This window comes from Nestor notabilis, unplaced genomic scaffold, assembly GCF_000696875.1.
Source record: "Nestor notabilis isolate BGI_N333 unplaced genomic scaffold, ASM69687v1 scaffold5205, whole genome shotgun sequence".
NCBI classification, from domain to species: Eukaryota; Metazoa; Chordata; class Aves; order Psittaciformes; family Psittacidae; genus Nestor; species Nestor notabilis.
The window spans coordinates 31,465-55,633 of NW_009927797.1; the positions used below are offsets into that span (position 1 = coordinate 31,465).

Sequence of the window (24,169 nt, forward strand, 5' to 3'; positions counted from 1 at the left end):
TTCATGTTTCTTATTTTCTGTATTTCATTTCAGCAGGTTAACCCTGCAGTTACCATTTTTCTTGATTCTGCAACATTTTCATGTCTAGCTTTTAAACCACTTGTGACTGAGTGCAACATGCCTTGTCTTACTGGTTGCAAGTCTACTTTTTAAAGCTGACTTTTCCAAATTAAGCTAAAAAAATTATTTTGGAAACAGAATTATATCAATGTGCTAACATTATGATAATAGTATAATATGTCTTCTAGAGTATATTGCAGAGTATTGTTTGGTCCTCATGATACTGTATTGTATTTATGAATGTTCTTTAAAATATTAGCCATGTCACTTTGATAAATAGGAAGGGCTTTGTATAAAAAGCCTTCACCTTTTCCTGGCAGACACTCCTCAAAGTTTGATAAAATTTTACTTGAAAGAGGTGTAATTATATAGTGCATATGGCCATAAAAAATATCTGATTTTTTAATACTTTCTGTGATCTGTTTGTATTCTCACTCATTACTTGTACTTTTTCAAATCATAAAGGTAGAGAATATGAGTAGCCACTCTGAAAGTTTGAATAAGGAAAAAGAAAACCCTTTGTGTTTTTTCTCCTCGTCTTTTTCTTACAATATCCTGTACTGAAGTCACACAGCTAAATTTATGTTATATGACTAACTATGGTGTTGATATTAATTGTTATTATGTGGAAGTATATGAATCGCCACATCATTTTCTCAGGCACTGTGCAAACAAGTAGAAATTAGGAATGTAAGCTGGGATTTCAGTTGTATATTCAGTGCTGTTAGTCCAGTAAATTTCCCAGTATATGATTACTATTTAAGTGAATAGTAGATGTATATCCTAACTATGTAAGTGAGAAAACCTTAAAAAAGGCTATCCTCTTGAGAATATAAAAAAATAATCTTTTCATTCTTTGTATACATGAGCAAGACTTGATGCAAAAGATTTCAAAGAAGGTAAAACAGTTCCTTCCCAAGAATTGACCTAAAACTTAAAAGTGTAGACACTTCCTTTGTACATGAAGCTACTATGTGTTAAATGTGATTGTGTATGAATATCCAGCCTTCCATGCATTTTCAGGTGTCATTACAAATTATAGGTGTATATATGATTTACTAAATACATAGTCCTTTCTGAATCCTGAAGTGATTCAGAAAGTAGTTTGTGGAATGAATAAGTAATACCCATTTTACAAGCATACATCAGATGCTGAGGGGAGTGAATGATGGAAAAACTCATTGTACCTCTTGGAAAGAGTAATAAAGAATTCATCCCAATTTTCAGTAGACATTTCTCAAGATAGACTGTTGTAAATGTGTGAGGACTCCAACAATTTAAACTGTGTTTCTCAGCGGGTATTTTCAGCTGCTGAAAGGACTATTTTAGGGTTTTCTTATTCTTCTTAACACTGCCTAGAAGGTTTCAGTAGTCATTTGCACTTGGCTGTGTAACAAAATTAATATGGTTTGGAAACATACTATATTATAGCTGGTAAAATACTGGCTTTTGTAACTCACTGATAAGTATTCACAGATGAGAATATTGGTGAAAAGGTAATTCAAATGTACTGCTGTAACTGATTAACTTACAAAGTGATTCATTGTTTGACTCGTAGCAAGTTGAATGCATTAGCAGGAGTTGTACAAAATTTGCAGAGACAAATTGGAGTCTAAATAGAAAACCAGTTTGAAATTATTTCTTTCCTAGCTTACCAGTTTCTTTTGTATGTGTTGGATTGGGGGGTTGGTTTGTTTGCTTGTTTGATTGATTGCACTACGTATTCTTTTGCTTTGCTTATAGGGAATAAGCATGACGATGGTACACAAAGTGATTCAGAAAATGCTGGTGCACACCGGCATTACAGTAAGAGGGAAGCACTTGAAGAACACTTAAGGCATCATCACACAGAGCTGAAGAAGTCACATCAGAAAGTCCATTCCTCAGAAAAGCAGCAAGAGCAAGCTGGTTTGAGTCAGACTGCCTTTATGATTGAGTTTTTTGATGAAGACCATCCTCGAAAGAGACGGTCTTACTCTTTTTCTCAGAATGTAGGAGGTCTGTGCCCAGAATCTCCATCTTCAGCACCTCATGTGCGAGCTGAAAGAGTGAAACCTACATCTGGAGAGAAACCAGTCCCTTCATCTGTGCAAGCTAGCTCATCGCATCACAGAGCAGTACATGGTGTTCATGCAAAACTTCTAAAACAAAAATCTGAAGAACCCTCATTACCTGTCCTACAGGCTGCATTGTTAAGGAGTTCAGGAAGCCTTGGGCATAGGCCTAGTCAGAACCAGGAGATGGACAAAAAGTTGAAAAGCCAGCATATTTCTGCTGCTACTGAGAAAGACAATGAGGATGACCAGAGTGACAAAGGTACTTACACAATTGAGTTGGAAAATCCCAATTCTGAAGAAATGGAAGCCCGTAAAATGATTGACAAGGTGAGAAACCTAAAATGCATACAGATGTTAAAGCGGTATATAATGTGTGGGCAACAGTCTACTACTTCAGTTCTACTTGCAGGTGCTGCAAGAATACAAGTTTTTAAGCCAGTCTATAATGATGAAAAATGGAATGTCATAAAAGCAGCAGCAGGCATTTGGCTGAAAAATATGCCTGTTTGAAACTGCTGTTCTTTTAGTTTGGTAGTTTTAATCTGTTTTCAAAATATTTAAGTACTGTAAGAATAGTAGACAACGGAATTCAAATAACTGGTATTTTTATAAGAGTTGTTAGAGTTGAATTTTTATGTCCCTGTAGAATATTCACCTGCTCTTAAAATCCTGTGGTCTTTGTAGTTTTCTGTATACAAGCTGATTCCATTCAAATTACCATCTAGAAATAGATTGCAAATGTTTTCTATATCTTTAAAAAAAACTATGTTCAATAACAGTAACTTCAGTTTCAGCATCCATTATAAATGGTAAGTATAAGAATATTTTCATTTTCCAGAAATGTTTATGTGATAGTAAGTCATTTTCCTAGTTTGGCTGTGGGTATATGCTTCATTAGGCTTAGGAATTTTACAATGACCAAGTAACTTTTGCTTCTTGGTAACATTACAGATAACAAAATAAATAATAATATAAGTCATATTTGCGATTAGATCACTGCAAATAACTGTTTGGATTCAACAGGAAGATACGGGTAAGAGAAGTTACATTTCATTATTTGGCTTAACTGACTCTTGAAAAGGATTTTTTTTTCCCTGTTGTTTTTTTCCTAAACAATCCATTGTTTTAGAATGCTGGCATTCACTTCTAAGCATTTATTCTGGCCGATTTAAAAGGAAATTAATCACTTAATTGTTATGAAATTATCTAAGGATTGATTTTGTATGTTTAGAACTTTTTCAGAGCTCAACAAATACATTAATACATCTAGAATGAATTCTGGCTAAATGTTGAAAATATTTTTTGAAGACAGGTTATTTTCACTGGATTTATTTCATAGAAAAATGCTGACATAATGGGACCATGGGAATTTTTACTACAGATGGGTTTATTTTATAAAAGGTGTTTGTGGGGCGAGGGGGGATTAAATAAAGAGAATTGTCTTCAATAAAATAATGAAGACCGTGGTTTCACCTCTTACGGATTCTGTAAAGGAGACTTCTGACTTCTTTGAGTCAAGTCAGTACTCAAAGAGCTTCTTAGAACTATTATTAAGTATTCCAGATGAAGCAAATGAATATTAAAGAACGTAATTGCTTTGACTTAGTGACTACAAATATTTACATTTAATTATTAAATTATAAATTTTCAATTAAATTGTAACAGAAAATGTGTAAGTCCTGTTTTTGCTAAGTCTAGTTGTGCAATAGGATTTATTTGGAAACCAGAAAAAATAATAACATTTGGAAATAAACAGTTTATATACTTTATAAGAATGTTAATACTGTCTAATGTTTATTAAGATTTCAAATTACTTGAAGTCTTTAATGTCTGATCAGGACATCCGCAGTCTGAGGTGGTTTTTTTGGTGGTATGTTGTTTGTTTTTTTTTTTTTTTTGAAACATCTCTGCTCTTACAAGAGAGATTCAGGAACAGGAGGTGAATGTAAACATTAGGAATGGTAATAAAGTATTGGTTAATATTCTTAGTGTTGTATAATATCATAAATACCCCTTACTGCTAACCTAAAAAGTGTCACCACTAGAAATTAAATATTTACTAGGAAGTAGAGCAGAGATGTTTTTTATTTGAGGTTTTGTATCTTTTCACTTAGTATCTGTACTGAAGTGTTAATGAACAGTATATTTTTACACCCAGTTCAAAGAGTCCTGCTGCACAATTGATACTTGATTTGGTAGTATTAAAGAAGTATGACATTTTTATGAAGTGCAGAAAAACAGCCAGTGAAGAAAATCAAAACCAAGTGGAAGCCAAAATTTCTTCCTTCGGCTCAGTTCAGTTTTGCTTCCGTCCTGTTTTAAATTTCTAATGCTGTGGATCTTTTACTTTGCTAAAGGTAGATAAGTGAGGAATTAATACAAGGACTTTTGTTAGCCTGTTGACTGTTTTACTCTTTATTGAGGATTTAAGGGAATTATTGATATACATTGTATCAATAATTCTAGTATAACCTCTCCTTTTTTGTTGGCACGTCAGTCCTTTTTCTGAGCAGTTACGATGCCTGCTTGGTTGAGTCTCATTTAAGACAATCTATTGGGTCACAAGATTAACTGAAATTCAAGTATTGCATTTTTTGGTTTGGGGTGAAAATGTGCTACAGTTACCAAGGATAACTTTCTAGAGCATTTGCACGAATAATGCAGACTTGTCAGTAACAGTTTACACTAGTGTGCTGCTAAGATCCATGACTGGTTTACCTGAAGAATTTTCTATGGAATAAAATACTTCTGGGTTTGAGTATTTTTTTTCCCTTTTACTGGAGGAAGGGGTGAGAATGACCAAAATATCCAAAGATTATTTCCAGTGTGACTCATTCACTTGGGAAGCCTCAGCATAAGACTCTCCTGTAGGTAGAGTCTACTCTTTCCTCTAGAAAGGAACATCAGAACAAACCACAAATGCAAGAGTGGCATTAACTTGACATTAACTTTACAGTTCTTTACTGTGAGGATGGTGAGGCACTGGAATGGGTTTCCTAAGGAACTTGTGAATGCTCCAACCCTGGCAGTGTTCAAAGCCATGTTGGACAGAGCCTTGGGCGACATAGTTTAGTGTGTGGTGCCCTAGCTTATGGCAGGGGTGTTGGAACTAGATGATCTTAAAGTCCTTTCCAACCCTAACTATTCTATGATTCAATGAACTTGTCAAAAATCGAGGCGTGATTAATACTGCTTCTTTGAGGTAAGAATCTGAGAAAGTCATGCAGGAAATTGCTCTTTAATTTACACAAAGTTGTAAATTTTCTGGTTTAGATTTTTTAAAATAAATAAAATTTGTTCTGTTGAAAGGAAGTTGTTCTCAGCAGTCATGTCAGGTAAAAAAAAATCTTCCCAGGCCACAGAAAAGGTAGGTCTGTCAGTGGGTTGAAGAATTCAAAATGATATAAAAAGGCCAAATTGTCAGGCTAATGAGTTGGTTTGGGTTGGTTTGGGTTTTTTTAATAAAACAGAATACTACGTGTAATAAATTTTAATAAATTGATGTGCAAATAATTCTGGGTGATTTTGGGCTATTGCAATAAATAAAAAACAACTCAATGGGATTTTTGCAACTTCAGGGATTTTCTTGGGGGCGGTGTCCTTTTTTTGTTTGTTTTATGTCGGTTTGTTGTTTGTTTTTCAGCCAATTTCATTTCAGGGTATTTCTGAATGGAAATACTTTGTAGAAATTGCTATAGCAGAGTTAAACTGTTCCATGCATGTGTGGGAAGGAAAGGAACAGAATAGAGGCTATATGTATATTTCAATTCTCATCAGCGTAGCTAACCAGGGAATCTAGAATGTAATGGCAGCTCATATGCATATGGAAGCATTGGGCTTAGGTATTTCTTTGGTTCCAAAATAATTTTCTTCAATTATGTTATATTCATTTAAATTTCCTGATAAGTTCTGGGGGTTTTTTTTGTATCAGCAAAGTAATTTTCAATCTCAAATTCAACATACTGATTCCTAACCAAGTAAAACTTGAAAAAGAAGTACCAAAATCAAACCTCAATCTAGCTCTCATCCATCTTCAAAAAGAATTATTGTGACCATTTAATGATTATTTTAAAGTCTTTGTTGATGCAGATAGATCATAATAGTAATGACCTTGTCTTTAATGCACATTATATACTATGCAAAGGGTATATATAAATATTATTCTGTTGACATAATCTTGAGAGCATTTTCCTCTTTAAAGATTTGGAATAACTGATAATTTTGGAAGGAAAGCCATGTTGGTGTTCATGTAGACAGCAGGTTTTTCATTTTCATTTTCTACATCTTTCTGCTTATGGTGGTAGTTACATTTCAGTTTGATTTCAGGTTTGGTTGTGGTTGGGGTTTTTTTGAGTGTGTTTATGAGTGGGAATCTATTCCAAAATACATTTATAATGGAAATGGAATCTCCTTATTCTTGTTCTCCCAAGGTATGTCTATTCATACCATATTATATTAGTGGCTGATATGTTCTTCAAGAACTGTGTACTTCTGATTTGCTGTTGTTACTTGAAGTGTTCATAAACTTGTTTACCAGATCTTTTCTTCTCTGTTGCAAACCTGAAAATTTTATCAATAATCCTGCAGGTAGCATGAAACATTGTTTTAAGCATAAAATAAATGCTAAATGAAGAATTGGATACTGTCAAGTTTAACATTAATGTTATGCTAAGTATTTTGAAAGTAAGTGATAAAATCATGAGTAGGTATGTTATTACATTGTTACAATCTTCCGTATGTCTAATTCTGTGAGATGTATAGACTAATTCAGATGTTTTCCATGATTTGCGAATAGCGTACAGTGCAGAGATTTTGAAGCATGGAGCCATATACCAATCAAAATATCTTCTTAAGATGTACAAAGTTTATGAGAAAATGTATCTCCCAACCCTGGTGGTGTTCAAGGCCAGGCTGGACAGAGCCTTGAGTGACATAGTTTAGTGTGTGGTGTCCCTGCTCATGGCAGGGGGGTTGGAACTAGATGATCTTAAGGTCCTTTGCAACCCTAACTAATCTATGATCTATGAACTCTTTTACTAAAATTATTTTGGTCCAAAACCTTATATTTACAGTGCAAGTGGAGCAAGGAAGGGAGATGTTCTTCATTACAATGCTTAATATGCATGTTATTCTAACTCCTCTTGTTATGGAGTTAGCATACATGTTATGGAACTCATCTTAGCAAATTTTTGTAAGATTGGAAATGACAAACTACCTGAAAAGAATCAATAGGTAGGGAGTGAGTTGGGGGTGGGGGGGAAGGCGGGGAATATCGCAGCATGTTTCAGTGACTGTTTAAGGAAAAAAGACAGATATCTCTATTTTCAGAAAATTACTTTCAGGTCTTCTGTCTTTTCACATCCTCTAGGTTTAATTGTTTTACCATTGCTTCAGCAATTTCTTATAGAAAGATGCCTTTTAGCCTCATGGAGTGTTTTGGTAGCAGAATGACCATATTGTATGACTGCAATGCTGAAAAGTGAGTAGAAGAGTTGAAGCCTACTAGGTCTTCTGAGCATATAAATTTAATCAGGAGTTCAGAGGATGTTTGGTTTGTTGGTTTTTTTTTTTTTCTTCCAAGGGAAGGAGTCTTACAGTATTTGAACTTATTTTTTTTCCTTTTGAATTTGGAATTCTAAAGAGAATTAACTCTTCACTATGGCAAACAGGTGCAAAATATGTATGCGTGTAAATATGTAACTGGTGCCTGGTAAGAGGAAGTTATTAGACTTGGCATGTTGATCGTTTTCATTTGCATATGTAGCTTTTTTTAGACCAGAGCGTCTTACGTCTGATTCTGTATCTTCAATATATAGTTAAAATGACATAAACAGCTTCTGTGAAAATCCATGGCTATTCATGAGATATGCCCTGCACAGAACACAGTCTGTTCGCCTGGGATGGCTAGGATAACTGCCAAGAACAAGCGAAAACTATTAAACTCAGATTTCTCAGAAGCAAGTTTGTTAAACACAGTTCTTGCAGTAGCTAAACACAAAGAGAGCTTCGGCACTGTGCTCTGGCTCATCACGCTTTCTCAAAGGTGGGAAGAAATTGTTTACCTTTTGTCTTTTCTATCTGATCACTAACTGACTTTTAACAACCCATTAACTGTATATTATGAATGTCTGGACTGCCTTCTTTGGAAGAATTATGAGGAGCTCAGTCTGAACACTAAGCACAGCATTGCCAAGATGATCTGCGATATGGATCTGAAGCCTCTTCCATTTCCCTGCTCTCTGGAATCTTTTCTTCCTGTCAATCAAGCATCCTCTGAGTGTGGCTTATTTACACTTCCTTTTTCTTGCTTAGTACATCCAAACTGTGTCCAAATCCAGCTTGTGTTTCCAAGACTGACTGTATCAGTTCACAGCTCAGCTTCTGAAATATACTTTTATTTGACTTCCCTGACAATCAAATACACTCATCATCTTCCTTTCCTCTAAAAAGTTATGAAACATAATTGCTATTATGATTTATATTCCCATCACTTTACAGTGGCAAATATCTTATTTCCAACTTAATCACTTGCTCCTTGTTTTATTTACATGGTCCTGTCTTTAATGCACTGTCCACTTGTGGCTCCTTGTCCCTTACCTGTGCTCTACTTTGATTTAGTTTGCTTTTTATTAACTTGAATTTGAATTTCCTTTTGCGCAGTTTTTGGCTTTTGTTCTGCTTCTTGTATACAGATTGCCTCCACTGAAACTGTGAGCATTTAAATCATCATCTTTTTCAAATATGTCTCCAGATTGTGACTGTAACTGTTGATAGGATCTGAAAGAAGTAAAGGAGAATTATTCAAATACAAATAACCATCATTAATGGATAGGTGCCTAGTTACAGCTCTCTGAATTGCAGCTAGAATCTTTATTTGTTGCTTTTCTGTTAATCTTACTAATATTAGTAATTGCTGCATATCCTTTATATTAAGACTACAGTGGTAAGACTATTAGGGAAACGTCAGAAACTCAAAACTTTAAACCTAGATAGAATTCTTCAGATTTGTATTTTGAATAAGATTTATGCGCTTAGTTTGTGTTAGTCTTCTTAGGAATGCTTTCTAATTCTTTGTGTAGTAAGTAGCTAATCTTTTTGATTTAGGAAAAATGATTCCTCTTGCCATTAATCGTTCTGACCAGTTTTTGTTTTTATTTCTAGAGTCTCTTATATATATCAATAAAAAAAAAAAACACCCAGCTTCTATGGTTATAAAGAATCATTATTTTTTATAGTTAATCCTAAAGTTATACTGACCTCTAATATAGTTCATCTATGGTACAAAAATTCACCTGTTGGGGAGCAGGGGAAGAGGAGAAGGAGAAGAGTGAAGAAGGACCAATTCCTGATCATGAAAGCTAGCTTGTGTTAAAGCTGTATTTCAGCTATTGTGACAGGTAGGTGTGCTCTGAGTCATGAGCTGTTTTCACAGGGAAATGCGTATAGGCTGCCAAAACAGATTACTCTGCTTTCTACAAAATTAGCTACTGCAGAAGAGGGCAAGGCACATGATCAGATTTGGTCCTGTAGCTCATGACCCCAAAAATATGCTAAGGCTTCTTGCAATGATTGCATCTTGTGTTACATAGATTTTGTTGATTCTTGGTTTTTACTGGATAAAAATTTTAGAAATTATTATTTAGAAATTAGTTATATTTTCAGTTACAATATTGGGAAAACTGTTGCTGAGATAAAGTGATTATGTTTATTATTATCGACATTGAGGTGCAATTGTTTTGCCATCAGTTATTTCATACTTCACATCTGTACTTATCAGGCTGAGTTTGCATTCCAGCGAGTAACAGCATGATGCTTTGGGACTTCTTGTATTTTTAGCCTGGTGTTTTGTCCCTTTCTTTTACTGATCAAACCACGGAATGTAAATGGAGCACCACAGGAGCGTCTTTGGAGAGCTTACTGTTCATTGCTCTGAAATTTAAATGTATGTGTCAGGAACTCTGTTGTCCCCTAATGATTTAGGAGACTTTATTATATGTCAGCTATAGTGTTAGCAGTTCAGCAACAGAGAAATCAAGGGATTTCCCTTTGGGCTTTCTCAAGACTGACTCTTTGAGCTAGAAGGCTAACCTGAGATGCTAAGTTATTATCTAAGATCACTGTTACTAAGGATTGTAGGATCACAGAACCTGGAAAAGACCTTAGGACGTCTCTAGTCCAACCCTCTGCTCAAAGCTGGACCAACTTTGAGGTCAGACAGGTTGCCCAGGACTTTATGCATTTGGGTCTTCATGCCCTACGAGGACAGAGACTTGTTTGGCTGTCCTTGAAGTGAAAAAGCTTTTCTTTATATCCTGTCTGAACCTTTCTTGTTTCAACTTACGTGAGTTATCCCTTGTCCTTCTGCCATGCTCCACTGTGATGAATCTGGCTATCATCTTGATATGCTCCCCGTTGGTACTGGGGGGCTGCTGTTAGGCACCTCCAAAGTCTTTCCTTCTCCAAAATGATCAAGTACAGCTTGCCCAGCCTCTCCACACAGGCCCTGCTGAGACCCTTCCAGTTAGACAGTGTCTCTTGTGTACCAGGGAGGATCAAAACTAAATGCAGTCTGACCTGTTGGTCCATTTGTTTAAGAGGTCAACTGGTTTTCAGGTTGAACAAAATTATGTTGAACTACATTTCATAAGTGAGGCTTGTTCTTTCTACAGCAATGTTGTTATTCCCTTGCTATTCAAAATGTCCTGATTTGCAATGGAAATTGTTTCATGCTTCATAACAATAAAGTAGTTATTTTTAAACACCACCACCACAGTTTATACAATGTTTCTGACAGTTCTGCCATTACAGCCATGTGGCAAAGACCTTGCAGGAACCCCTTGTAATGGTGCGGATTGGTACAGTGCCTAGATTATTCCCTGTGAGTCAGATTTCAGGGATTCTGGGAAAATTATTATCCTTGGTTTTTAGGGTTGGTTTTTTTTTTTTTGGGCGGTTGGCTTTTCATTTTGTTTGTGTGGGAGTTTTGTTTGTTTGGTTTGGGGTTGTTTTTTTTTTTTTTGTTTGGGTTTTTTATGTTTTTTGGGTTATGTTTTTTTGGGTTTTTTTTTTAATCTTGTAGCAAACTTGAAGCATTCAGGATGAAATAATCTAGTCTTTCTGCTAAAATACAATTTCATAAAAATAGAGTAGGGCAGAAAACTAACTTTCCAGAATGATTGCTTGTAGGAAGCTGTTAGCTTGGAAATACCTTTCTCTGGTAGTTTGGTTGTTTAATTACTTCTATTTAAAGAACTAGCATTAGTATCTGTTTAAAAAAAAATAAGAATCTAGGAATTGTTTTCTTCACAGTACATACTGCTACCTAAGTTAAAAAATAAATTTGTTACTCCTCAAACCTCAAACTCTCTCTAAAAACGCATGATTTTGTGAAAGTCCTTATTGTTTACAGTGATACAAAAATGTGTAAAAGTTTTATGAAACTATTCTTTTCACTCATAGCTGTGTGCTGGATATGTGTGATTTGAGGTGGTTAGGAAAGTTCTTGAAGTTTTAAATGAACACATAGAATCCTTTTACCTTGTTTATCAAAAATAAAACAAAAAAGGCATTCTTCTCATGTTTCAAACACCTTGCTGTGTCCAAACCTGTATTGTGGAATCTGGCTTCGTCTTTTTCTTCCCTAAAATACAGTTAATCAAGATACATGTGGTAGTTGCTTCTGTTTCAAACTGTAGCTGCTGCTTCTGAAAAAATACAAGCTTTACAGAAAGAAACTTCAGTCTTTTTGTATAAATATATATAAAAGATGCAGCGATGGGTGTCATCAGCATTTCCTCAGGATTTTTTTGGTTCGGTTAAGTTATCTCCTAGATTTCCCTAAACGACTTTGAAATCATGAAGATACTTAAAAGAACAGAATCAACTGAAGACTTGGAAGCCTTGAAGAATATTTTTCAGTATTTGTAGGAAGATAGAGGTCTCCATTCAGGCTTCAATCACAACAGCCCATTGTTTGTACACGTACCTTATCAGAACAAACTATAAAGTACAAACTACATTTTCCTAAATGGTAGAGAGATGATATCCAGCATAAACCTTAAGGTTATACCATGGCTGTTTCTGTTGAGGCTATACTCTCATTATTTAGTGAACAGTGTACTAAGTGGAATAGTGATCCTGAAATTCTGATAGTATTCATTTTCTGCAGACATGTGACAGGTGTGTAAGAGATACTGTCAAACACTAAACATGAGTTGTTTTGGTTTTTGCATAGGCTTTTATATTTAAAGTCTTAATTATGCATTAATGGCGTTGTTTTCAAAGGGGTTTTATATATATCACAGTTTTGAAACATAGTCTTTTGGGCTAGATCGCACTTGTGTGAATCTTTTCTTTGTTGCTAAGAAGAGGAGCTTTACAGTTGTGTGGCCATGGAACTTAGGGCAGGTGCATGCACATACCAGTGCTCCCAGATGTGGAATGAATGTGTAGTGCAAAAATTTACATTTATTGAAGGAGATGCTTTCCCTTTGTAGTACTAGTGTTACCAGATGTTTTGCTTATCTTTTCTGGCCTGTAATATCCCCACTATATATACAGAGGGAGCATTAGGAGTAGTATTAGGAGTTAAATCTATTACTTGGGTCAACTGCTACCCATATTACCTTTCACAGTAAAAATAGGCAATATTCAAATTTGGTTTTGCAGTAATTTCAGTAATAGAACAAAAATAACAAGATTTGCTTAAATAGGATTTCAGTACTAGAAAAGGTAAAACTGAAAGAAGCCATGTGTGCTGCTGTTTGTGATACAAGTCAAGGAATTTGACATGGTAAATGAATGTGCCACCAGGTAATAATATGAAACAATTTACAGGCAGCAATTTACTCCTGCAGTCCTGATTAGATGGAATTGTTGAATTCATATTCTTATTCAAGTGCTTATGTGATAAAATCAGAATTTCCTTTCATTTAAAGGAACACATAATCTAATCAATGGAACTACATTAAACAGGAAAAAAACTGGCTGCAGAATAGTGGTGTGTTCAAAGAAAGGAGGCAGTGGACAATAACTGGTTTGTATCTTCAAAAATTGCCACAACTGTACAAATCAGAAGTATATGTAGTCTTGATTAATGTATAGATTGAAAATCTGGGAGCACTGCCTGAATTTTGGAATTGCAGAAAGCGTTTGAAAAAGCTTCCTCAGTTATAAATGTATAAATGCTGTAGCAACATCTTTCTGGACATTTAGAAGAGCATAAGCAGGGGTTAAGTGACAGGGTGCCTGATTGTAATTTTTTTTTCCTTCATCTACTTGTCAGACACTAAAAACCATTATTGTTTGTGGCCATCTAGTGGTGAATCCATTTAAAATACACTAAACTTGTTCAGATTTTTAATAAACCTCTGGCTTTGCTGTGCAAAACTGAATTACAGAACAGTTAGGGGGAAAAAATAATTCTGTATGTCTTTTTGTCCTTTGCAGTAGTAGTATTTTTTACAGGAGAATAACCTCGATGGAATTAATTTCCTTCTTTCATTATCTTTGTCTTTCTCTACGACAAAACAATTTTTGATTTAGCAGCAGGTTTTAATCTCTGTGTGTGTTTCCATTTTTATTCTGTAATTTTTTTTTAATTCCCAAGTTCTTAGTTGTAAAGTATTGAATTTAATGCCTAGGCAAAAATTGATAGATTTTATAAATTATGTTTCCAACATACAAAATATTATCTAAAATAATCTTTGAAGTATGCATTGATTCTGAAAGCAATTCATATTCCTTAGTATCTATGACTCATAAGAAATTTGATGGACAATATACTGGCTTTCCTGCTTAAGTCCTTATTACTAAAGTGCCTTGGTAATAACATTTTTCTAGTACTTTTCTCTGAGCAATGGTTTTTAAATGTCATGGAAAAATTTTTCTATCACAAGCAGAAGGGATCAATACAAACTTCAGTAGGAAAGAGCGTAGTAGAGCAACTATGGCAAGTCACATCTTGAATGAGATGAGTCTACATGGCTTGTGAAACCTGGTGGACTTCTAACATCTGCTAAGTCCCTAACAAATTAAAAACTGAAATTCTATTTGTATTAGAGAAACAAATCAACATATTAATAACACATATAAGCATTTGTATTTCTTGTTTTCATTAGGTAATAGCAAAAATGTAAAAATGAGGTGGTTCCAGTGATTGGTTTTTTCCTTAATTGGGAAATTGAATGTCGAATGGGTTTTGTTAAGATTTTGCCTTTACCTTCTGTTTCTTTCATCTAAGTGTCATTTTTACACACCTGACCATTCCAACTAGCAGTTCCTTGACTTTTCACAATGTTGACATAGAGTTCTGCTCTTTTTATAATTGCTGTAGATATTTTTTCTATTTAGTTTGTAGATTTCACCAAGATGACAGATAAGCATAATACAGCAAAAGCTATTCAAACTCACTATCCAGCATGCCACCATCCATCCATTAACATTGAACATTGTATGAGGATGGTATTGGGTTAATTTATGTAATGGTTTGTTTCATTTTCAGGTATTTGGAGTGGATGACAGCCAGGATTATAATAGGCCTGTTATCAACGAGAACCAGAAAGATTTAGTAAAAGATTGGGCTATAAATTCTGCTACAGTAGTGCTGGAAGAAAAAAGACCACTGAGTACAACTGGATTTCTTGACACAGAGGTAGAATTTAATTTTTGAAGGTCTTCTTTTTTCTTCCAATAAGAGAGAGCACTAATAAGTGACCAGTAAGTGTTAAACAACAAACAAAACTATGCCTGGAAAACATTAGCTCAGATTTATAAATATTTTACTTTTCTTAGGCCTTTATTGCATTATCACAACTTCTCTGTCAGAGACAGGTACATTACATTGTGAAGGTTTTCAACTTTGCTGCCTTTCTATGTGCACTAACACCAGCGTATTGGAAATGTAGCAAGAGCTTCCTTACAACATTATATTGCAACATACATTTGTACAGCATACACTTCTTGTAAGTTATGCAGCAGAACTGAGGAAAAGCTGATTATGTTTTTTAGCCTAAAGCAAGTAGCTATATTAAAATTCAGAAATAAGGTGTGTGCGTTTAATGTGTGATACAAAGTCAGCTAGGAAGAAAATGGTGGATAATACATTTCAGATTTTTTTGCAAAGCCAGAGAGCTCCAGGTTTTTATATTCACAGTTTGAGTTCTCAAGTGAGATGCCACTCATGAGGAGCCACTTGCCTCGGAAGGAATATAATTTGATCAGTTGGTGAAAGATCAGGAAAAGGAAAATGCCTGTTCTTTGTATATGACTCAGAATATGCACGCAAGCTAGATGTTAATTGTATTTCATATTGAAATCTTGGGTGACATTCTAATGTCGTTGTCATGGATAAACTATAACTTGAAATGTGTTGGGAACAGAACAGGCTCACACTGGAGCAGAATTAATCTGGTAACAGTAACGAAGCATACCACTCTTCTACTTGCCATGGCAAACTGTTACTGAAGTATGATCCTGTAAATTAGCAAACTTCATAAATAAGCAAATCTTCTGGAAGATATCAAGAGCTTAAAGTATAACTTTGTGTGCCTGCCATGTGAATACATTGGGTTTAGTATCTAGGAATCTGTTCCTCCTAGAGGAGGTCTGCTTTCTCATGGTTGTATTTTAGCTGTTGTGCAGTCTTGATACACTAAGTATGTTACTGCATCTAGGTTACTATCTTTGACTAGTTTCCCTAAGGTTGCTGCTTGGAGTAAATTATTGCCATACAGCATGGTCATTTTATGTGGAAGAATTTGACAAACTTTGGCTTTCGCCTTGCTTCTTTGCATGAATTTATAACTACAGTCTCTCTCTCTCTTGTTTTTCATGGCTTTTGCAGCAGTCAGCTTTTTTGTGCTGTATCAGTTTTCAAGAGTTTTAAAAGTATTTCTGTAATTTTATAAGCAGCAGAAGAATATATGATTTATGAACATAATCTACCTTTCCAGGTGTCATATTTTGCAAATAACAGGGTTTAATTTTAGAAGACTGAGACTTCTGCAGTCATAGGGCAGGTGTAAGAATCCTTCTGGCAATGGCATACTAAAACTTGCTTTGATTTAGGCTGAAATTGCAAGAATTGTGCCTTTTTATTACTGTGGATGCTTTGCTGAATACAAAGGTGTACATAGAAAGGGAATGGGTTATTTGGCATAGTCTTAATTTACAAGATAATTACAAGAGATGACGGGAAAAAATTAAAATTGTTCAGTTGGTAAAGGATCAAAACTGACAGAAACAATGTGTATATAGAAAGAATTAGTGTAAGAAGAGGACAGATGAAGATGGAAAAAAGCTTACCAGAGAAAGTTAAAAATAGAAGTTGTTTGATATGTATGTAAAAGAAAAGCTAAATCAGAAAAAAATCTGAAAAATAAAGGTGTGTTTTGTAGTATCATAATGGGAAAACAATAATGAGAATAACTCTTGAGAGAATATTGTAATATTTCAAGTCTTATTACTAGAACTTACACTCAGTTTGTTTTATCATTATAAAGGTAGAGAGAGAGGCAAGTGTGTTTGATTTGTAAAATATGTGGGTATCATGTTCTCATTATGTACAAACTTTTCTGCTTGTGGTTTTTGGGAGACTTACTGCATTACCAGGCTGCAGATCATAAGTTAATAAACCTTGTTGAATATCTTGGCTAAATAGTCAGGTAACCTCAGGGTAGCTCAGTGTTCAAGACTTGCATCCACTCAGGTTCTGCGTAGACCTTCTTCCAGCTGCCCATCACAGTTGTACCTCTAGATGATTTAGCAGAATGAGGCAAAATGTAGAATATGATTGACATAGAAAAAGCAGAGAATAAAAGTTTAAGATATTTCAATTCAAGAAAATGGAAAAGATGGCTTGGGAAATTATGAAGATCCTATAAGAACAATTTTGGGGTTGAAAGATTATTCTGAACTTATGTATCTTAACTTTACAGGGTTTGTGAAGTATCATGAATAACATGTTTGGAAAGAACCTAAAAGACTGCTTTTCTTAAAAGGAAATTCTCAGCTTTTCCTTTGATATGACAAGCTTTGGTACTTTGGAGTAGTGTATGTCATGAGACTAAATGTAATGCAGAGTGCATGTCTGACACAGTTGGATTGAGCCTGCATGCACTGGTTCCTGCCTTTTCAGTGATTACAGATAGGCAGTAAAAAATACTAAATCCATCTATTTAAAATATTTAAATGTTTTTATTTTCTATATTATAAGCTGCCACTTGCCAACCGAGGTAAGTGTGATTTAAGAACAAAAATTCAATAAGATAGATAACAAAGAGGATATTGTTGTTGTTCTTGTTATTTATTCTTACTATGTAAGCTTGATTAATAATAACATTGTAGACATTTTGGCTCTGATTTATACATCCAGCTTCCATTTAATTTTCAGTGGTCAGTTGTCTGTGCTAACCACAGTTCTTAAAAAATGTACCTGCTTTAACAACATTGTCTTTGATGTGCTTCTAAGAACATACCTGGTTTTTGTTTGGTTTGTGTTGGAGTTTTTTAAATTTTTTGATAAGGCTGCTGCATTTTTTAGATGAAACCTGGTTCTGCATCTGCAGGGTCACCAGTGCCATTAATTACAATGTTCCTTTCCTGTTTTGAATGCTCATTTCATGTCTTTCCCCCTGAAGATAAAAGAAATAATACTGCTGACATTCTGAATTCTGAATAATTTCATTTGTGTAAATATTTGCTATATTGCTTTCCAGAAGCAGAGAACTGCTGTGTGTATTCAGAGGCTGTATTTCCTTTTGTTTGTCCTAATTACACTAATTTCCTGCCCTTCTGTAGAGCAAACTATTTGATCTGAAGTTTGATGCTTACTTTTTGTTTGAACTTAGATGCTATACTGAAACATAGGATGATTGTGTCACTAGTATCATGTGGCTGTGAAAAGGCAAATATGACCTTGGAACAATGTATTGTTAAGTAGAAGAGGTCAGTGTTGTTGCCATGGTAGAAAGCGCTGGTGAAATTTCCTCTGAAATAGTGGCCGTAGAATTGTTAGCAGCACCCTTCTTGATTAAGAAGGGTGAATACAAGATTAGAGAAGGTACAAAGAGGATGACTCAGATTATTAAGGGCATAGAGTTTGACTTCACAAGAACGGATTGATACAGTTCATTTTCATTTAGTATAGCAAAGTAGTGGCTGAGATGGATATAGTTGCTGGGGTTTGCTGTATAAGAGGACTAAATGCATCAGAAGAAAAAGAGCTATTTGAGATAGATGTCAGTGTTGTTCCAGGAACGAATGTGAAGACATTGGCTTTAAATAAGTGAGCATGGAAATTTGAAAAAAAAATCGTCACCCCTGGAGAATATGGTCCTGAGGCAGTTAGAGTGAGGAGGCACTGAAAGAACTGCTTTCAAGACAGCACTTCAGTTTATGAAAGGATGGCATGATACAATTCTTACAACATGAGATGACTGGAGTATGTGTCTGAAAGGACTTCTTTTTCTTTTTTATTCAGCTTGGTGAAATTTATTTCAAAAAAACCCAATTATTTTGCTTTGAAATGCCAAGTATGGATACTTCCAGGTGTCCTGTGTGTGCGCTGTGAAGTTTTTTCAGATGTAGAACCTGAAGCCCTAAATCTTCAGGCTGGAATAATAAATCCACAGAAATCCACTGGTCCATTTAATGAAGATCTGTTAGTCCGATTTAGTTTGTATATGCAATAAGCAAAAGGGAAAGCAGATTTAACACGGAAGTTGAAATGTTGATATCTCTTACATGAACCCAGCTTTTCTGAAAGACTGGGAAATTCCTTTTGGTATTCAAGAGTAGATTTGGAGGATTGCTTACTTTCCTAAAAATGGATATGGATTATAGGAAGAACATTAGGATAACTGAATGTGACTTTTTGTAATGTGTGTTTTATAAACCTTTGACCTTTTGGATGTGCTTAGACTACTATCAAAAGAAGCTGCTTTTCATAGTTTTTTCAGAGTTTTTGTGCTTTAGTATGTAGATTTGTCAGAGTACACATTTACATCCACTGCTAAGTAGAACACTTTTTTTTTTTGCAGTGTGATTATTTTCAGAGAAAAATATTATGTTGCTTTACTATAGCTAATCTGCAAAGTCATAATATATTTATTGTGAAGTAGAGTTCAGATTTCTAATACTTATCATATGTCTGTCTCTGGAATTGGCAGTACACAAGGAACTGGTTGGTGTTTTCTGTAACAAAGGAAGTGGGGATGTCTGTCATATTTTGGTTTGGCTGTAATTAATAGGTTTCTTGAAGATGGAAGTTCACTAGTACAGGCAGGAAATAGAGAAAGTTTAGAGATATGAAGGAAAAATGAGGCTTCAGCAGTAGTTGTCAATCTATAAATGCTGCATATATTTGCATGGGGGTTTTGTAATATTCTTTCAGCACCCTTTTCCTTGCATTGTGTTCAAAAATGCCAATAAATAACAGAAACATTCAGTTGCTTCCATTTGCTGTTGTTAGACTTGTATTTTATAACATTTTGATTCTAAGAAATGAATTCACAATGTGGAAATATGCATAAGTCAAATAACTTATTTGATGTGTCTCTGACTTTCTACATTTGTAATATTCTGAAAGAGATTTGTGATGTTCCACTTGTGTGCGTTAATTAAGGTCGTTCGTTTAATCGGGAGAAATTCAAGGTCATAAATCCAAGTCTTCTCAAATATCTAAGTAACTTTTAATTTGAAGGAAGTAACACCAGATGACATTGTTCACCATTCCATTGCTGCAAAATAAATCTTAGAAAATTTATTGAGTTGGTTCCTGGTCAAAGACTAAAATCCCAGAGTGGCCAAGGGATTAGACAAAAATCACCATTTTGAAAAGTAGTGCCAAGATATGAACAGGCAGCAGAGCTTCAGGTAACTTTTGAAATAACTCCTACAAATCTCCTTATGAAACAACTTACTGGTGTTTCCATGTCCCTTCCATCTCTCTTCGTTGGTCTTAAATTGTGATTTCTTGTTTGACTTGCCTATGGTTATGTAACTCCTTTGGAACTGTAGTCAACAAGTTCTGTCATTTACACTTCTTTGTCTTTTGAGTCCAATAAATTAGACTATGTAAACTTCTATATAGTCTTTGACAGTGTACAGCCCACATGTGCAGGTGCACACATATATACATCAACAGTTGCCTGCTGTCTTTTTGGGGAGATGTGCGTGAGAGAAACTACAATATATTGGATAAAACAGTAATATTGCATTAAATTTGGAAATAAGGGTGCTTTTCTGTTTTGGTTGATTTGTTTGTTTTTTAATTAAGATACTATAACAACACAAGATTAAAAAGATGGCTTAATTTTATATTTATTTTTTTTTTACATTTTAAAACTTTCTGGGGGTTCGAAAGAGTTACTGTCAAGGAAGTAAGTTAATTTCCTTTCTAGGTTGGCCACAAAATATGATCCGATACTGATTACCTTGACTTCACAGTTACCCGGTAGGATGGATTAAAACGAATTGTTGCTTCCATTTTTTTTTTGTTTGGGCCAAACAACCTAATCTTCCTTTCCTTTCCATCATAAATTATCTTACTCTTTTAGTCCTTAAGGTAGTCTTTCTGTAATGAAGTAAATGTAGTAGTTAATCTGGACAAGGAGGTCTTCTAAGCTGGTAAAATGTCACTTTCTTGACTTCCTTAAACATATTTAACACACATACTTCCACACCCCACCCCTGAGCTGAGGACTAAAATAACCTTGTTTTAAAACTTGTATGTTTGATACAGATTCTGATGTTTAAGAGTTTGCTGCACTAGGATATGTTCTTTATTCAGTGCTGATTGTGCGGCTGTATAATTTTGGTTTTTTGCCATTCTAGAGCTGGTAACTGTAAAACATACCAAGGTAAACTCCTTCTTCAACTTCTTCCAGGGACATAGTGTCTGACATATTCAGGAAAAACCTGGGAAGGGGACATGCTTTTTATCAAACTGCTGTAATTTTTCTTCTTTTTTTCTTTCTTAGGAAGGTTCTACTGCCCCTGGAAGTAAACGTTGGGTATCACAGTGGGCCAGTTTGGCTGCTAATCACACACGTCATGACCAAGATGACATCAGATTGGAGTCATCCATGTCTCTTCCACTAGAAAACGGTATTAAAAGCTGTTCTTGTCATAATTTCTGCTGAAGAAACCTATGAAAGGAAGTAAAGAGTACCTACATAAACAGCTTTCTTAGTATCTGTTTTGTTTCTTATGCTGATACTTGTGAATTGTGGTGGAGTTAATATACCTCTTCAATATAAAATGGACTAATAACTACAAAGGGATGTCATGTTAATGAACGCTTCTTATTCTGAAAGTAAAAATCCCTACAGTTCCAGCATTTCCTCTTATTCCAGCTGAATTTAAAATTTTCAGCATCAAAAAAAAAAGTTTAAAAGATCAGGGAAAACAAAAATGGTTTAGAAGTAGAAATGCTTTTGTGTATACACTGCTTCTGAAGATATACTACTATCTACAGAACATGTACAGTAACCTTTTACTAGAAATTGGGTGAATAGACTAATTTTGTTTTCTCCTATAGTTTTGAGGACCTTTTTAGGGTTTTTTCTTTTTTTTCTTTCTTCACAAAAACTTATATTCAGAAGTGTAATGTGTTCTTTACTTTTCTGTTTTAGCTGCTGTGTTTCTTTATATTTTTCAAGAATCTATGTCTGTTACAATTTCAGAGCAAGCCTCATCTTTGACCTGTAAGCACTCAGAAGACTGCATTTTCAACTGATAAACCCAAATCTTTACTGCTCTTAGAGTGGAACCGTGTGATTCTCTCCCTGCTTAGTCTGAAAACCTAGTCCCAGCAGTCAGGCCTATTGCAGAGAAAAAAATTACCTTAGTTCTTTGTTTTTCTTGCTGAGGACCCACCTTCTTGGGTCAACTCCAGATCTTTTTCCTACTAAAGACTCTTTGAAACCGTCGTGGTTTAAGCCCAGCCAGTAACTCAGAACCACGCAGCTGCTCATGCACTGCCTCCCCTTCTTCCTCCCTCCACTCCCAGAGGAATGGGGAGGAGAATCGGAGGAATGTAACTCCCACGGGCTGAGATAAGAGCAGTCCAGTCACTAAGGTATAATACAAACCACTACTGCTACCACCAATAATAATAATGATAAGGGAAATAACTAGGGAAGAGGATGCAATTGCTCACCACCCGCCGACCAATACCCAGCCCAACCTGAGCAGCGATCTGCCCCTTCTGGGTGACTCCCCGCACTTTATGTACTGGGCATGACGTGCTGTGGTATGGAATAGCCCTTTGGCCAGTTTGGGTCAGGTGTCCTGTCTCTGCTTCCTCCCGGCTTCCCCTCCTCCCTGGCAGAGCACGAGACTGAGAAAGTCCTTGGTTGGAGTAAACATTACTTAGCAACAACTAAAAGCATTGGTGTTATCAGCGCTGTTCCCAGGCTGAAAGTCAAAACCACAGCACTGCACCAGCTACTAAGAAGGAGAAAAAATGACTGCTGTAGCTGAACCCAGGACAGAAATTCACCAAGAAACAAGTTACATGCTTAAATGTATGTAAAAGATTGGATCTGGTAGGTCTGTCCGAGAGAAGTCAATCTTCACAGGTAGCAATCATGCTGATTTTCATTGATCCTTCACTTTTTTTTATAATTTCTGAGAAAAATAGTCTAGGAATTAGAAAACCTTCCTTAAATTTCAGAGATGCCACCTGATTCTCAAATGAGCATCCTAACACGGATTATATTTTTTGTATATGATGTGAGTCATTTTACATTCTTCATCAAAGGTGTGGTACTGTGCAAAGAGAAAAGAAAGATTGAAGGGCTCAGAAAGTAGCAAATATGTGTAATTATACATATGTACAATTGTGTACAAACTGTATCCAAACAGCCAATGCTGGTGCAAGCCTTGATAGAAAGATTCCCAACAGGGTATACAGAACTGTTGTTTATTGATATCTCCTGGTGTAAAGTGAATTGACAGAAGTGTGTTAGTATGTATGTCACATTATGTTGCAACAACTGGTAAATAAACTGCAAAAAGAATTATTTTCTATCCAAATGCTGAAAGTCAGAGCAATTCATAGAGCAATTCATATTATCTCTGTATGTGCTTGTTCCTGACAGTGTAACTGCTATGTTTGTTGAACAGCCAAGGAGGACACAGTCGTGATAGAAAAATAAAATTTCATTTCTAAAATGGGGGTATTCAGTATCAATTACTCCTTGCACCTGTTCATGGGATGGCCATATTTTTTTGCCTAAAGAAAAATATGTATCCACCAAGAATTCAATGAAAGTGCTTTAGCAGTAGTATTGCATTCTTTTGATGCTTTTTATGCTTTTTATAAATTTTTCAATATATTTCTATATCTACAGTGTCTCGTTTGGGTTAAAAACATTCTTTTTGCTCTCTCAACCATAGTAAATTCTTCATGAGTAGGGCTTTTCAGTACTGCTGAAAGAGAAAAAAAGAGTGTCTCAGGGGGAGAGTCTGTAGACTTTTGTTGGGACAAGACCTTGAGCTGTGGAACAGGCAAGTAATGAGGAAAGAGGGGGATCTTACTCTATTCAGTGGCTTTGAAATCTGGTGTTGAATGTGTTTAGGAAGACTTGCTTTACACTCCCTATTGTAATGGTATGCTGATATACCAGTGATTTGTATTGTACCTATTCTAATTTACTATGAAAGTGTAAAAATTTTACATTCATGTATATGGTGCAGTGTACACATCTGGCTAAAAGAGAGTGATTTCAAGGAGAGCATACCTTACGTAGCTCAAGTTCTTCTATCTATAAAAAGGAAAGTTTTCATATGAGAGCAATCCTAGCCCATATTATGGAACATACTTACTGAAATTACAATGGAGCAGGAAAAAAATACCATAGTCCCTCTGTAAGAATGCCACAAATGTTCATGAAGTTGTTCGCTTTTGCAGTGTACAGCCACAGAGTGTCAGCAAAGTACTAAGTAGCCCAAGATGCCACAAAAGCAGGCAATTGTTCAGTTACAACCAACCTTATCCATGTTTGGGAAGAAATTCTGCCTGTTTGTAGTAGAACAGGAGGAAAGAG

The 24,169-nt window shown here is 35.3% G+C and overlaps 1 protein-coding gene across 3 annotated transcripts in view; it reads left to right on the forward strand.

Annotated features, from left to right (window-relative positions):
- The window catches only part of CEP170 (centrosomal protein 170kDa), a 72,692-nt gene that overhangs the window by 22,867 nt on the left and 25,656 nt on the right, over positions 1–24,169 (forward strand). For 2 of the 3 annotated variants that reach the window (XM_010014214.1, XM_010014215.1), the window contains exons 8-11: positions 1,804–1,968; positions 2,733–2,734; positions 14,620–14,769; positions 21,098–21,224. In XM_010014214.1, coding sequence (XP_010012516.1) covers positions 1,804–1,968; positions 2,733–2,734; positions 14,620–14,769; positions 21,098–21,224 — 444 coding nt within the window. Of the gene's footprint in view, positions 1–1,803; positions 1,975–2,154; positions 2,445–2,732; positions 2,735–14,619; positions 14,770–21,097; positions 21,225–24,169 lie in introns of all 3 variants that reach the window. The other variant, XM_010014213.1, reaches the window with a different exon arrangement.